The 17,500-nt window shown below is 41.1% G+C and overlaps 1 protein-coding gene across 3 annotated transcripts; it reads right to left on the reverse strand.

Annotated features, from left to right (window-relative positions):
• Window positions 1–629: 629 nt before the first annotated feature.
• Window positions 630–14,739, reverse strand: LOC143298331 (sestrin-3-like). 3 transcript variants are annotated; one of them, XM_076611174.1, is made up of 9 exons: window positions 14,504–14,739; window positions 11,554–11,604; window positions 7,993–8,166; window positions 7,430–7,612; window positions 6,647–6,853; window positions 6,130–6,268; window positions 5,370–5,607; window positions 4,744–4,969; window positions 630–4,274 (listed from the first exon to the last, which is right to left on the reverse strand). In XM_076611174.1, the coding sequence occupies exons 1-9, from the start codon at window positions 14,663–14,665 to the stop codon at window positions 4,188–4,190; spliced, it is 1,467 nt and encodes a 488-aa protein (XP_076467289.1). In that variant the 5' UTR covers window positions 14,666–14,739; the 3' UTR covers window positions 630–4,187. The 3 variants fall into 3 exon arrangements, with proteins under 3 accessions (XP_076467289.1, XP_076467291.1, XP_076467290.1); XM_076611176.1 differs by lacking the exon at window positions 14,504–14,739 and adding an exon at window positions 13,071–13,228; XM_076611175.1 differs by lacking the exons at window positions 11,554–11,604; window positions 14,504–14,739 and adding an exon at window positions 8,881–9,065.
• Between the last annotated feature and the right edge of the window lie 2,761 nt (window positions 14,740–17,500).

Below are 17,500 nucleotides of genomic sequence, written 5' to 3' on the forward strand. Positions count from 1 at the left end.
GAAGATGATTTTTCGTTAGCATCCAGTTTTTAATTGCAATCACACATCGATTAATTAGGGAGGGATGGGGGGGATTCGGGGAGTTTGGGGGGTGAGGTATCAGTATCAGGAAAACAAATTTTATGATACTATATACCGGTCATAGGAAATGCCTTTCTAATAGCATACAACCACTCTCCTCCACGTTGTAATACTGTCAATGACACTTCGTCCCGACTAACTACTGCAACCCAACCAAAAACAGCTGTTGAGTGATTAAAGCTGTTGGCAGGTCCTGTTGTTTAAGTCTACTAACTACCAATTAATCGACACACATTTTGGGGGAGGGAAATCAAACAGATTTGACTTGAATCCAATAAATTAACAACAGTATATCCCGAAAAGCAGTTCAAACACAATGTCCCACTGACGATAAATTCAGACAATTCATACTGGAATCCATACTCGCACAGAAATGCAAGTTTTCGCTCACTCGCTAGTATCTATTGTTTTTTTTGTCAGACAAGCTCAAATACCCAAACATACTCTTATGGAGTAAATATGGAGTAGGATCCACAGAGACATACACACTGATGTCACATTCTTACGTACACACATATACTTTTGTCCAGAGAGCAATGGATTTAAAAAAAAAAAAGAAAAAGAAAAAAAAAAGCCAAGTCAAATAAAAACAGCAGGTGAACAGCTGTTCACGAGATGGACAGGGCAAGGAACTGGATGGTAATAGTTTACTTCAGCACAGGTTGATCATGGCACAAAGTAGAAACACACCTGGAAGCTGTAATCAGTTTGCAATCACAATATTCACCACGGGTGACCCTCTGACTGATCAGGAAGATGTCATCCAGTGAAATAACTGTACACTTGATGGAAATCATATCAAAGTAACATTTTCAAGAAATGGAACAAGGTTGTCTTTCTGTTATTTTTTCCCCCACACGTTCACCTTTCCTGTCAAACCAAGATCTCACTCGCATGCAGAATGTCTCAGCCATCACCACCGTTCTCCTCCATTGTCACTCCGTCTCAATCATAAGTAACTTTCAGTTATTCAGTTTTTTGTTGCTTCCAACAAACTTTTTTTCTTCAAGTCAAGACACTTCCAGTCCAAACCTCTTCAGATCTTCAGTCAAAGCTGTATCAATTATAACATCTTCAACATATACTTTTTATTTTCAATCATACAATTTGCAAATCAATGTTTTACTGAAACGCAACTAGAGTACAGCTTTCAATTCTCAAAAGGAAAAGCTTCATCTCAGAAAGATGTGATACTGGAAGAAAGACAAAAGACTTCTCAGACACACACATCTTTCCCCGAAATCGAAACTGAAGCATTTTTAGAAACAAGAAAATGGTGCAAATTACATTATTTCCTTCTCTTAACATCATACGGTATCATATAATATATATTGCACAACATTTTTTGTAATTTCTGCCATGTCAGAACACACTTCTCCATTCTATATGAAATTCATTTTGCTGTTCTTTTGAGATTGAGTGACAACAAATGGTCTGGTGCTAATGATATAAAAACAAGCATGAAATAAAATACTGACAAATAAACTGGCAGACAAATGGAATCTCTATGGTGGAAATGGCGAGAGTTGGATTTTTTCTTTTTCTTTTTCAAAACATGGTGACCAGTTCTGATACAGCTCCAGAAAATGTCAGTACCTGAAAATCTCTATCATCTGATTTTCATGTCAGAGGATGCTACAGTCAATATACTTTTAATCAATTAGTTTCAACATTTCCCACAGCTTGTTGATTTTCAGGTATGGTTTACAACACTTTCATTTGTCTACTACAAAGATATAGATAATAAAACATCACGCAATTATGAATTATAAAAACCGGATGACTTGAGGGGAGGGTATACTCTATTTTGCTCATCACCAATTGTCTCCAATGAAAGCAAACACACGCGTTACACACAACCACGCGCAAATGCACAAACATTGATGTATTACAGTTTTTGTGTATCCTGGGCAAGGTATATTTGTTCAAAGGGCAAGGATATTAAATTTTCCCTGTACTCAAGCTCTTCCTTCTCCTTCAAAACGGGTACTTTCTGTCAAACAACTTAACAGAATGCTGACAAAAATGACCATGGAATAATTCCACTTGAAACATAAGCACTACCCTATACAAACGCTGGCACCGTTTGCAAAGCATGTGACAAAATTATCCATCGCAATAAATAAAAGTGATTGTCCAAATGCAGAGCTTTAACTTGTTTCAGTACTTTATACACTGTTGCTGAAGACCAATATTTGACAGGAAAAAAAACGTGAACATATTAAATTAAGAATTCATTAATTGAGAATGCAAACAATAAATTATAAATGTTGGAAATCCAGGTGGGATGGTCCTAATAAGGAAGACACAAATCTGATAGGGGTGGAGGATGAAAAATTGGGTGGGGATACCAATATGTAAAGATTTTATCAATGTATCAATGCTCCATGTGTCTTTAATTACAATCCGCATGAACTTGTTACAAATGAACTGTAATGCTGTCAGGAAGGTTCTTTTGATTTTCATCCAACACAGGAAAATTTGATAGCACACTCAATGAGACTTCCAATGAACTGCTTCTCATCCCATGCCCTTTAACGGGCAACAGTAATTAATGTCAAGACTAGAAAGACACATGTCAGGGTTACACATGGCGATACCATTACAAAAGTACAAACAGCATGGAATGCTCCAGAAATTAAAACGTCGCATTTTGATACAAGTACGCATGACAAGCTTTCAACAATCCACTTCACCAGCTCCTAACCCCAACGTCTGATATGTATGTATCTCACACCATTAACAACTGGAACTTCATCATCATAACTAACTTTTACCAATACAAGAGCACATTCAGTCCTCAGTTAACAGATAGAAACTGCAACCTTTACAGTGAGCTATTCCACTTTTAAGCAAGCTTCCTGCTGCTGAAGAAAAAAATAGCACCACCCCCACTGAAAGACACATGGGCACCATCACTGATGTACACAGCTCATGTCTCTGGGACATTTCTTTTAAATGAAAGGAACAATCCCTCTTCCCTTTGCTTCACACTGTTTCTAAAACCAACATCAGCCTGTGGAGATGATGTCATCAGTCATTCCATTGCCCAAACGTCCTCTTAGTGCCAAAACATACATTAGCCACATGCACTGAACCAGCACACATACATACACACATACATGACACATCATATAACATGTATGTACACACATACACACACAAATACATGATACATCATATAACATGTGTGTAAACATGTACATACATACAAACTCACAACCACCTGCACACATACATACACGTTTGTTAACACGTATGCATACAAACTCACAACCATTCAATTTGTAACAAAGAAAAAAAAAAGATAAATACACTGAACAAATGCAACCCGTTTTCATTGTTTCCAATCCAGGAGTTCAAAACCTCTGCAGGCAAGAGAGAAGGACTGCAGGACAATCGACAATGGCACCATCGCTGTTGACGGCCGTACCATCATGGAAAGCCACAAGGTGTCAAAGAGTGAAGAACGTTATCACAGCTCTGCAGTCGCCATGTTCCCTGCCAGCCATGCTTGCTGGACCAGCTGGCTGGCCAATCGACTTCCTCATTCGCCTTTCTCTCACCCATTTCAAACTCATCATACATCACTAATCTCAAACTGGTTGCAAGTAATATACAGTTTAAGTTTCTACTCATACACGCACACACACGTCTAGACCATCTCGGCTCACAAATGTTTCAAGATCTTTTTGACTTCAGCACCATTTTTTGGTAAGAAAAAAAAATATACATATATTGAGCACTTTTTGTCAAGTGCTTCTTAATGGAGGAAAATAAAAGCAAAAAGCATTGTTCAAAACTGTCCAATAATTAGAAGAATAATATCAACAACAATGTTCAGCCCAAAGTTTTACCAGCAGGCTATCCATTCCCATTCTTTTCATCTTGACGACAAACACTGGACCCTGGCCATCAGTGGACCAGAAGGCCATTCCGGGGCTTCAGCACACACTGTTCAGGTCTGCAATGTCCAAAGTCCCCCCCCCCACCAGGTGGGTGGTGGTGAAAGCAGTAGTTTGGTTTTTTCCCAAGGAGAAGGAATCACAGGATGCACAAAAAACTGGAAGGAAAGAGGTAGGCCGGGCGGGCGGGCGTCTTAGGCACTACGTCATGTAGTGATTGACTGCTCGCAGTGCGTACAACAGCTCAGCCTGCATGCGTGCTTCCATGATCATGAAGTTGACGTGCACCTGCAACACAGCACACTGAGTTGTCAACAATCAGTTCACAATGTCTTCACTCAAATCCACATCATTCACTTTGCTTCTGGTAGCCTCCTATCCCCTTTCCTTTAACATCTCTGTTTTAAATATAGTTTTTGTTTACAGTATTCTAGCTCAGCAAAGTGATAGAGAATAGTTATATAATTACCCACGTACAAAGAGTTCTTACACTATAAGAAAAAAACCCAGTAAATCGTCCTACATCCTCCATATCACATTTTCTGCACCAAGAAATTATAGTGTAAAAGCCAGATAATAATGAGCTATCCAAAACACACACACACATAAACACACACAACCACAAATCTGACACAGGCACTAATCTCACATTTGTACACCAGTATGATAATATGCATAAAAAAAATAATCCTTGCATCAAACTTAGTGCTGATCCCCTCCACTCCCTACAGTTTTGTTTGCAGCAGTTCTAACTCACCTTCTCTGAGTGCTTGAAGGCCTTCATGACGCCGTCAGAGTCTCTCCTGGAAACCCGCTCCGGATAACAGGTGACTGTCTTGACGTACGTCTTCAGACCCCTCTCCAGCATCTGGTTGACCTGGGCGTAGTCGTAGTCGTCATGTCTGATGCCGTACATGCAGTGTATGTAGTACCAGATAGCCTGGCGGAATGCTGTGGTGTCAACTTGGTCGTTGTCGCCCATTCTGAAACACAGCCAAGTTTCCATCCATAAGTCTAATGCTTAAAACTGAGGAGAGTGACAAAAAGAAATAATCACTTTTGTTCAGAAGCCTGTGGGTTTTATTTCTATAAATGTCATGACAACATTAACAGGAACCCTGAACACTTCACAGCACTTTACAGTGATTTCAAGTTAATGACTGCACACATCAGGTAAATAGTGTTGCTTTCTTGTGCGCTTGTAGCAATTTCCTTACCACAGTCTGTGTAGTGAAGCACCTATTTTAGTAACATTAAAGAAATTACTGATGAGCAAGGACAGAGATAATAAAACTTTTTTTTTTTTTATTAAAACCTGTTCAGTCTCAAGCACCCTAAATCTGTCTACTGAACAAAACAAAACCAAATCAAATATCCACTCACGTGTTGTAGGTCAAGTTGAATGCTATGTCGAATTTTTTGTCCAACAGGTCTCCAATGTCGTTGTAGAGGCGATTGACCAAAGGATATCCATGATCTTTCCATGAGTAATCCTGAACACGGAATGTCTGAATGTCATCGTGTGGCCGGCTGGCAAAGTCTGAGTATGCAAAATCAATGTCTGTCACAAACAGCTGTGCTTCACTCCTCCTTGACGACCTCTCTTTCATTGGCACTGAAACTGATCAACAGAAACACAAAAACACATTAGTTGTCAATCCTAAAACTTTTCTTTTTTTGGAGTGTGTGTGTGCATATTATGTGTGTGTGTGTGTGTGTGTGTGTGTGTGTGTGTGTGTATGTACTCTTGCTAGAGTTTCATCTTATTCTACTATTATTATCCTTTTAATATGATCAATTCAGATACTACCCTGGCTTATCTTCTTTCCATTATGTTTATTCTACTTACTATCACTACTGACCTACGTCTCAGTAAAATATTAACACAAAATTCAAGGTTAACTCTACTGATGGTCAAGAATGCCTCAAAACTTTACTTTCCACATTCTGGCTCTCCTGGTACTGGATATATAATATTCATGATTCAAGGCTAACATTACTGATGGTGAAGAACTCCTCACAAAACTTTACTTTCCACACTGTGGCTTTCCAAGGACTGGTTACATCATATCCATAGTATAACAGACTGGATATACTATATTCAAGATTCAAGGCTAACTTCACTGACAGTCGCAACACTTACTTTCCACACTCTGGCTTTCCACAGATTGGAACCTCTGCAGGAGCTCCTCCTGTGTGGGACCATCCTCCTGGCTGTTCTCCTCCTCCCTCAGCTGCTCCATCTTCTGCATCAGCTGTTGCAGGTTTGGCTCTCCTATCAACTGCACACACCACAACACACAGCTCTCCATTATGTTGCAAACTCTTTGAATTAACTGCCAGAGAAAAGAACATGAATTAATTCAGTAAATCAATTACCTCAAAAACCGAAATCCCATGCGTAAAATAATCAATGCATTTCAAAAACAGAAATCCCATGTGTTACACACAGAAATACATTTTTTTTTCATTTTTTTTAATTGTCAAAACTGTTGCAAGTATGTCACCACTGAATTCACCAATGAATGCATGCATTCACTCACATCCACCCACCAAGCACATCCAACACGAACACATCAGCAAAAGCACCCAACCATACAACCTTTACAAATTACAGCCACCACACATAGTTACTCTGTCGCTGAAAATGGGCCACTTACATTGGAGTTGGTTTCTCCCGAGGAGTCACTGGAGTAGTCTGTCTCCTCCTCCCCACTGGAGGAGCCCAGCTGAGGCCCCACGTGCTCCATGTCCGGGTTGATGCCACAGCCGTACACAAAGGAGCTCAGCGTGTGGAAGTGGATCATGATGATCAGCGCCTGCATCAGCTCTGACAAGGACCAGTTGTTTGCACCACGCAGTAATTTCTGAAAGAAAGGAACATTTTTTTTATATTAAATATGTAAATTACACCATACAGCAATTTTTTTTTTCTCTGACATCAATGAAAGATTTTTTTCTCTTCTCATCTCACCCCCACATTCTCCCTCCAATCCACAGTCTTTCTTGATCAGATCATTGAATGCTGTTTCACTGTATAGGTTATATATCTAAGTTCATAAACAAACTGGTCAACTCACTTTTTTTGTTGTTGTTTTGTTTTGTTTTTTGCTCATTCATGTTCCACACATATATGCATCATACACAATACAAACGAGATAATTCTTTCGAAGATCTCTCTCATACACCACACACACACACACACACATATAGATATATAACAAATTTTCCAAAATTCACACAACCATCCAAGCTGATTCAACTGTTCAACATCATCTTAATCCATAAAAAAATGTTTTCAACAAATCAAAAAGACAATAAAATAACACATCCTCTCTGCAAGTTACTATCTGGACACAAACTTACAGCCTGATCAAAATCAACAAGAAACCTGTTCTTAATCAACCTACAACAATCATATCTCCTCCAAACACTCCACTGACCTCTATGTGTTCTTTCTTCAACAGCCAGGGCCTGTGAGCCAAGATGCGGTTGATCTCGGCCAGGTTGCGCAGCTTCTGTGGCACGTGATCCAACCCCCGCAACCAGTTCCGGTCACCGTCGCTCAGCAGGAACTCCCGGGAGTACAGCCTCATCAGGTAGACACACTGATGCCTAGCTGCAGCCTGCAAAACACCACACCATCTCTCTTACTCTCAGTTTGCTTCACCAGTTTGCTGGTCGTAACTCGCACAACTGTGCACACTGTCAACATGCACACATTCTACTTCCAGGAGCAGAAAAGGATCACCCGAGGTGACAAATGAGCAGACACCGAGACAAAATCTGCAAGTTAGTAAATAGAAGATAGACAAGCACACACAAAGGCAAAAACAGAGGCAGACAAACGATTAAGTAATCTGAAACATGACGGATACAACAGAAAATTTAACTGCCGACAAAAAGATTGTAAGACATGTCAAATGATAAATCCCATTCTACTTCAACAGACATGCTTTTATCAAAACACACAAAAAGCCAATGCACAAAAGATGCGACTACTGACCATGATGGCAATGTAGTGTCTGTACTGGTAGGTGAGGGGCCCAATGTCGTCCCTCATCAGACTGGTCTGGGCATTGAAGAAGGCCTCCAGGTATTCTGGGTGGTAGTTCATCACTTGATGCATGTGCTCCAGTTGGTTGTTCTGAAGGAAGGTGTCGATCATCAACTGCTGAGCCTGAAACACACCAACCAACACCCCCATTGTACTGCACTGTCTTACTGTTCTTCCAACTGCTTTTCTCCTACATAACTGTTCAAGTACATTGTTGAAAACCTGCAATGGTCTTTGGATATCATTCTGGTCCACAATTGTTCCCATCGTTTTGATCAAGTGTCATTTCCACCCTTTTTTCTGAATGTAGAGAAGTAAATTACTTGATTTTTTTTAGATGATGTAACTATCATCTACTAGTTTTTTGCTTGAGAATCACTGTCGACAGAAAAATCTTTAAAACCAGAAATCTTTTCTTTCTCTTTTTTAAACCACAAACATAAGAAAAAAAACTGTCCAAAATGGTAAGACATTTGAAAATTCCATACCCTTAAAAAAATAAAATAAAATTAAAAAAAAGAAGAGAAAAATTTCAGTGTCAACTGCTGAAGCTAATCAAATCATATGCATCATATTCATATATCAGGACTGCTTTAGTGGGCAACTACTAATCTTTTCAAGTTGCTGCAAGTTCAACATGTAAAAAATAAACGAAGCTGAAATTGAAAGCCTACAAACTAAGACAGGGATACACCAAAGTCTGCTTTTCATCAGCAATGTTCATCTTGAATGAAAACATTCTTTTCCTTAAAAAACAAGCAGTTAAAAAGAACAAAAACCACCCAACATTGTAAAGCTGAAGCATAACCAGAGTCTGTAATAACTATAATCATGTACCCTAATAGGCATAGTTGACAACTCAGTCTGGCAGGCTGATGAAGAAGGCAGAGAAGATGATGATGGAAAAGTTTTCCCAGTACACACAACACCACTGTAAGTGTAAGGCAAAGCCAACATAGCTCCCAAGCGCATTGTCACACTACTGGCACAAGCACCCACTGGAGTGATTGCGGCAGGGGCAGGTAAGGTGTTTTAAAACTTGTGGACGACGTAATACGACTGAGCCAGTGGCCCACCAAACCACACGGCACACACCTCACCTCACGCCACCTCTTACGTTCTTGCTGTGTGCGTCGCCCAGCTGTGAAGGCGACACACGCACGCACGCACGCGCGCGCGCACGCACACACACACACACACACACAGCGTCAGCGCTGCCTGCCAAGAAAGACCCCTCTCTCCCCCTGCCCCTGTCCTCTCATAGCACTGTCAACCTTTTTGGCAAGTGCTAATCTCACCGCTGAGGTCATCCTGCCGGGTTTGCTGACAGGAAGGAAACCGGCAGGGGATTGCCCCAGTCTCGATTTCTCTCTCTTTGCTAGTGTGTACGCATGCATGCCTGCACGTACATTCTTTCTCTTCTTTACTAATTCTTTTTTTCCACTGATTTCCTTTTCACAATTTCTTCCTTTCAAAGATTCAATAATAACAGAAAACACACACACAAACACAAATCACAACGACTGCAGTAATGAAAATGGAATAAATTGCCAACTGCTGTGATTTATAAACCCCAAATGACGAGATTTACATATCAATGCCGCTACCATGGGCTCCATTAATCGAATATAACCAATACCAGGCGCAGATTACTGACAATGTCCACCCTTGCACCAAAGAAAAAAAGCACACACAGAGAGAGAGAGAGAGAGAGAGAGAGAATTATCCCCGCGCTCACCGGCCAACAAAACAGCCGGTCCTTGCACACAAAGATCACGTCAGCTCCCGATACAAAACCCTCAGGGGCCGGTAGCAGCAAGTATGGTTAACCTTGCAGTCAGCCCCACTTCGACAAACACCCTCCCCTCCGCCCCGATGGCACACAATCCCCCCCATCCTCCACCCCATCCCATGCCCACGCGGCCTCGACCCCTTCCTTCCTTCCTTCCCTCCCCTTTCCGCCAGCGTCCTAAAAATAGATCCAGCGCACATGGAGTTTCTATGGCTGGCTCTATGTGCGTGTGCTGTCACTGTGTGGTGCTAACTGGGGGGAAGGGGGGGGGGGGGGACAGTTATATCCCTGTCTCCTAGTCCTCCGAGGCTCCAGCCGGCGGGAGGCACAACAACAAAGCAATCAATCACTGCCACCCGCAAGCGACCGACCAGCGGCTTTAATCTCTCCCCTCCTTTCCCGGTCTTCCACTACCCCCCTCCCCTAACTGACACGTATGTTTTGTATACAGGTCAATGCTCCCCCCCCTCTCCCTCCAAACCGATACGGAGACAAGAGATTAGGTTTTGTGTGAGGGCTTCTGAGAGAGACAGTGGCAGAGACAGAGTCGACGTCAGCAAAATTTACCCTTTATCTTTTAAAAACGGAAACCACTTTGGATCTTTGTCGTTTTCTCTTCTCCCTAATTCTGATGCCCCGCATTCCTTCTCTCTTCGTCAGTTCGAATAAAATTACGGATCACGATTATCTTAACTTGCTCCTACTCTAGGCTATTAGGTCACGAAAAAGTGCTTTTCCCTTCCTGCTTACACAGCGAATGTTGGTCTTACCGCTCCCAAACGGAATCCACTCCGTTCACGTCCACTGTATCTACTGGGCAGTCACAACGCCAGTGTGCCTATACCTTCTACCCAAATTACAGTCTTTGTTAACAGAGAAAAATATTTAACATTAATCAAGACACGAAAGCAACTGCGGCGAAGACAACTACTGGAAACTCTCGCTCCGTTCATTCGTTCGTTCGTTCCCTAAACTTTCGTGGGCCACCACATAAACCGGCCGGCTTGGCAACCGCTCCCGTTTTCGTGTTTTGCTCGTTTCCGACCGTTGCATCAGCTGCGTTGGCCGTGCGTTCGGAGTCCATTCAAACTTTTCTGAAAGGCCCCTTTGTACGTACACCGGCAGGCGAGGCTCAAGCCGACGATCGAGCGAGAAAAGTCACGATCACTGCCGCCCGGTTTCGCTATGGTTCAGTGCATGCGTTGGTCTGTACTGTCAACGTTTAGAACCGATTAAAAGAAAACAGCTCTGGTCATGATCGCTGATTCGATGTTCGAAGATGAGTTTTAAAATGGTTACAATTACTTTTGATGGCCCGGTGAAATGTGTGAAAGTAAATAAACGACAAGAAACTCTATAACCAACTGTCACACATTCTCTAAAGTTGGTAATGGAATACACAAAATCACTGAAATACCATAACAAAACTGACAGCAGAATCCCTTACTCTCTGTTAGAAATCTCAGAGAGTTGCACTGTCCACTGGTTAAATGACTATCTTCAGAACTGAAAGCTGTGAACACATCAGCAACAGTTCACATGCTTACATACAACAAATGTAATGAAATGCAGTCATGATTTTTGCACTGGTTGCTCACAGAATCACACGCACGCATGCACACACACACACACCTACAGATCAATAGACAGATACATCACCACAAACACACACACTGATTCATAAACAGACACAATGAATAAACAAAAAAAAGGCTTACCTGTTCTGAACAGGGTTCAGCAGATGAAGTTTTACTTTTCACCGAGATTATCTGAAACAATCAAAAGAAACAATCTTGATTAGCAATGAACGTTGCTTTACTTTAGTACTGTAATTAACAGAAGCTTTAACTTAGTAAAAAATAAATAAATAAATTTTTTTTTTTAAATCCACTAAACCATGGATGCACTCGGTATGTTAAATTTCTCCTGTTAAACTATGTCTCATGAATAACTGACATTAACAGAACAGTTCACATACCATGAACTCAAGTGATTAAATCATGTTCAAGTTAATGTCATAATTTTAATTTATCAAATTATATTCTGCCTTTATTCTAAAATTAGAAATCAAGAAAATAAGTTCAGCAAATATCATTTTTTTCAAAATAATCTTCAGAAGTAAGTCTTTTTTATCAGCAAACTGTCAACACCAAATGGAGAAAAATATGTCACCCTGCACATATCAAAATGCTATCTGCTGCCAAAATTGTCTATATTCTGCCATTCTTTGTTCAGTGTATCACATCTTCAACTCATTCACAATAAAAAAAAATATATATATATATAATGCCTGTGCATCATGTTCCATATTTCTCAATGTAGAAACTAAACTGGGTTTCTATATATTGAAAGGAAAATCATACAGATACTGTTCTGTGTTCTGAAGAATTAACATAGTCAAGTCAGCACTTTAATGGGGGTGGGGGGGGGGGGGGTGATGGATTGGAATCATGGCTGAAAAATATGTGCCAGTGTTTGGGACAGGTTGATTTTTTAAGGGAGGTAGATTGGAAGAATGTAATTGTAATACTTTAAAAAGTCTAGAAAGTGGGTTCTCTGCAAAGTAATTTTGGAATGTATGTGTGTGTATGTGTGCGTGCTTGTGTGTGTGTGTGTGTGTGTGTGTGTGTGTGTGTGTGTGTGTGCGCGCGTGTGTGTCCGTAAAGCATACATATCGACAGTCGGACGCTAAGTGTATCAGATTTGCTGGAGAAAAAGCCGATTTTTTTTTTTTTTTTTTTTTTTTCAAATCACTCAGTCAATGAATCAGTCTTTATTCAATTTCATGCTTCAATCCTCTCCTGTCTTTGTGCTTGTGAGCGCCAAACAGGTTTTTTTTTGCCTTGAGCTTCCCTTTCAAATTATTTCCTTGAATTATGTATCGTATCGATATAACACTAAATAATTTACTTTCACGTACGACGAACACTGTGCAGCAATATAAACTGGTAAGGTGCGAAACCGGTCACGAAGGCAGACGACAGAATTCACCTATTTCGAGATCTATCAATCCAACAAGCAAACTGCTACAAACTAACTGATGAACATTTAGATGTTAGAAAAATATCAATCATAATCGGGTTCGGTTGCAATGTACTTCCACTTCAATGCAAGGAAAATGAGGTAAGACGGCGACTTTCTATTTTTGGATCGAGCCGTGGTGAACGGTGAAATGTCGTCTGCTGACAACCAAACCAAGTACAAACATCAAAATTCGAAATCAAGCAACACTTACTTCGGCTGCATTTGCGTTCACGAAGTCTTCCATAATTGGGATTAGAACCATGTCCGTGAATCTAGTAGTTTGAACGAGTTCGCACAATGTATGAAGTTAACCGCTGTACTATCGCTTTCCCATCCGGCTCGCACAGCTGCAAGAAAGAGACTGACAGAAACCGGCTTCGCTTTGTTCGGAAAACAGCTGACTTGCGGTTGACCCCCGACCTATGAATAATAATGAGATGCGCGCGTCGCTGACCCTTCCGTCGGAAAGTTACCTCGCACATTGGCAAGTTTGCCAAAGGACTTGTGCCGACGACAAAAATGACCTCACGTCAGCTGGGAAACCACGATCATTGCGAACAAAAAGCACAGAGAGAGAGAGAGAGAGAGAGAAGTTTGGCAATATTACAATGATCTTTTGAGAGCGCGACCAACTTGACTGGTTGGAGTAGCGCGTTCGTACCCGTGAGAGTGCGTGCGTCAGAGAGCGAGAGTGTGCGTACGTGAGCACGCGCGCGTCAGACTCTCTGAGAGAGAGAGAGAGAGAGAGAGGGGGGGGGGGGGATGTTTAGAAGCTCCGGTTCTCGCAGTCTTGTTATCTATTTATTTATTTGGTGATGAATCTTTGTATCAAGTGAACAGTTTTATGCCGTTTAATTTGCTTATTTACTTGTTATCTACTGATGCATTTGATTATTTCACTAATACGCTATTTCTGTAGGCCTTTTAATAATTCAACTGTTGATATACTTCACACATTTGCATTACATATCTGAAAGCAAATCAGTGGATGGGTGGATTATTCTTTGATAAAGCCTGCTTCAATGGTTGTTGTTAATTCAGAAAGATTGACGTGCAACATAAAATGTGCATGGTGCTTTTCCGAGACGTTAATGTGCATTGCATCGATTGCTCTTCGTTCATTTGTTTGTATGCAGAGGTTAATTGTGAAATCAGCTGAATCACATATCGTAGACATTAAGCAGTCGTAGTCAGGTACATATATATATATATATATATATATATATATATATATATATATATATATATATATATATATATATATATATATGTGTGTGTGTGTGTGTGTGTGTGTGTGTGTGTGTGTGTGTGTAGAATCTTTGTCAGTGAAATGTGCACTTACATCATGGACATTAAGCATTTTGGGGGGGTCGATACTATATATAAGAAAATAATAAATATTATTTACATAAAAAAGTAGTCTTGAATGTATTATTTTATCATCCGCGTCATGTATTTCGAAGATACTGAACTGGGCATTTAAATGTTTATTCAAAGCAATATAGTGACTCATACTTGCTATTTTGAAATCATTATATATCAAGCATATTGCACATCAGATAAGACGATGTGTATACTTTGCAGAGAGAGCAATAAAAAGAAATAATTAAATTGATAACCAATTGTAAACCAGCGTTCTTTTACCTGCTTGCAGGCACATTCGTCAGCCCCAGCTGCTTGTTTCCATTCACTTTCCATCGGCCACAGAGAATAATCCATAAAGGTCACACGATTGTCCAACACTTTGTGTTCCGCTGAGAGCATTTCTATTTCATTACCCCACACCATTTCTTTCCCATGCGACATACAGAGATGGGAACGCTTCTAAAACACTTCTTTCTGCAGGCTCGCTTGCAACTCGCAATGAATCTCGTTCAGTGTTTGCAGCCGACAGTTTGGCCCCCCCCCCCCTTTTTTTTTTCAGCTGGAGGGGTCAGGTTTTTGCTGATTGGCCAGAATCTCGGTAGCCAAGCTTTCGTGACTTTTCATTGGCTGGTAGGCGCACACACCTTCTTCGTAACGACCTTGAGAGGTCAATCGGGTTGACCGATTTCGGCAACTCGACTGGTTTTCGATGGTGTTGTGTGCGGTGTTTACCAGTGAAATGTTTGGGTATACGGGTACATTTTGATAACTTAAGGGCCTATAAGTGGAGTTTTGATTTCATCAGACGCTGTGTTATGCTCTCTTTCCGTCTCTCTTTCTCTTTCTCCTCTCTCTCTCTTTGTGCGTGCGTCTCTTTCTCTGCTCGATTCTCTTTTTTTCTGTGGACTGGATGTGTGTCAGTACGTGCGTGGACTGTATATATATGTGTGTGTGTGTGTGTGTGTGTGTGTGTGTGTGTGTGTGTGTGTTTGTGTGCGTGATTTGGGACTGAGGAAGAGAGAAAGAGCGGAGTCGATAAGAGTGCATAACTTGTGTGCATGCCTGGCGTTCATTTGTGCACGTACGTCAGTATGTGATTTTGGAATTTGCGGTGTGCGTATGCACCAGTGCTTGCTTTAGCAACGTGGTATTTTCAAGACGAGCGCTAGACAAGAATATACTAAAGAGAAAAAGAAACCATCAATGTTTGAATAATAGTTATAAACAATATCCTTGAAGACAAAGACTGAATTCATTTGTTTCGTCATCTCTCTCTCTCTCTCTCTCTCTCTCTGCCTTTGTTTCAGAAGCAAGTACGTATTACATGACAATGGATTTGACCTTGGGGTGGGGGGGGGGGGGGGGGGGGGGGGGGGGGGGGGGGGGGGAAGCAGGACGATCAAAACTCGTAAAAAAAAACCCAACTCTGTCGCTCACTGTTAAAAGCAGTCAACTGCGTGTTGCCCGACAATATATATAAAGAAAAAAAAAAAAGTTGTAGGTCGCGAGTCGCGACAGCTGTCAAGTAGTCAGGCTGTGTGCTCGCTCAGTCGACTTGCTCAGTTTGTCTGTATGTCTCAGTCACTGAGTTATAAGTTTGCAGCAGCATGCGTTTGGCGTTTGTCTCTGTCTGTCTCTCCACCCCCCTCCCCCCGCCCCCCCTCCACCCCCCCATCCCTCACCCACCACCACCACCATTCCGAGTCATCTGTACAATAACCGGATTTTTTGTTGTTTTTTTGTTGTTTTTTTGTAACGTTTGTTTATCAATGACTCAATACACGTAAACCCTCATGCAAACCCAACGACAGTCAACAACCCCGGCCCCCCAAAAAAGCGAATAATATTGTAACATAATCATATGCTGTTTTTTGTTTTTATTATTTTGCTTCTCTCTCTCTCTCTCTCTCTCTCTCTCTCTCTCTCAGTGATGCCCGCTCTGAGAAAATCCAACGACATATAAAAAACATAACTATTGCCGTTGCAAAACGATTAACCGACTTCACGTCCAGCAAAGAGATTAGTTGGTCGAGTTGGTGCATACATACGGCAGTGCAGTGGTCAGTATGACGTCAGCATTATATTGCGCCGGACACACAGGACCCATGCAGTGGCCTGGACGGTGGTCAGTGTCATGGCTTAAAGCTGACCAGTAGCCATGCAATATTCAGTTCAGTTATGGTCAAGTTGCTCAATGGCGGCCGGCGTCAGTGCGTTTGGACAAATCCATATAAATACGCTGCTGCGACCACATCTACTGTAAGCAGATGCCTGACCAGCAGCGTAACCCAACTGACACGCCTAGTCAGGCCTCTCTCTCTCTCTTTCTCCATCTCTATCATCTATCTATCTATCTATCTGTCTGTCTGTCTGTCTGTCTGTCTCTCCATCTCCCTTTCTATCATCTATCTATCTGTCTGTCGGTCTGTCTGTCTCTCTCTCCATCTCCCTTTCTATCATCTATCTGTCTGTCTGTCTGTCTGTATGTATGTATGTTTCGCTTTGGCGTGTGTTGGAGGTAAAAATATTGATAGACCGTGCAAGCTCTCTCCGAGTCTCTCTCTCTCTCTCTCTCTCTCTCTCTCTCTCTCTCTCTCTCTCTCTTTTGAAAGCTGGTGTTCATGGAAAATTGTTGAAATGTATAATGAGTATGTATGCATGTGTGAAAGCTCGGGTAAGGTGTGGGGGTAGGATGACAGATTATATCCAGTGTACTTCTGGGGTGAAACAAGGTGATGTTTGCAGCCCTATTCTGTTTTCTCTTTTTATTAACGAACTAACCACTGAAATTATTAGAAACGGAAAACATGGTGCTCAGTTTACGGGTGATATTTTAGAGTTGTTTATTCTTCTTCTAGCAGATGATGTTGCGTTAATTTCTGAAACTATTATTGGTTTGCAAACACAATTAAACAATCTGTTTCGTTCTGCAAATTCACTTCAGTTGAAAGTAAACATGTCAAAAAGTAATATAATTGTTTTTAGAAAAGGTGGGTATTTAGGAATTAGAGAAAGATGGACGTATGGCGGGGTTATAATGCCTGTAGTGAATGCATATAAATACCTAGGAATATATTTTTCAACTAAGTTAAGTTTCACAGCTGCATGTAAGGATTTATCAAGTAGAGCTAAACACGCATTACTTTGTATTATGAAAAAAATGATAACTTTAGAAAATCATTCTTTTGAGTTGCTTATGAAACTATTTGATTCTCAGATACAACCTATTGTTCAGTATGCAGCTGAAATTTGGGGTCTGTCTAATGCTGCAGTATT

The sequence above is a fragment of the Babylonia areolata genome, chromosome 23 (genome assembly GCF_041734735.1).
Source record: "Babylonia areolata isolate BAREFJ2019XMU chromosome 23, ASM4173473v1, whole genome shotgun sequence".
Taxonomy (NCBI): Eukaryota; Metazoa; Mollusca; class Gastropoda; order Neogastropoda; family Buccinidae; genus Babylonia; species Babylonia areolata.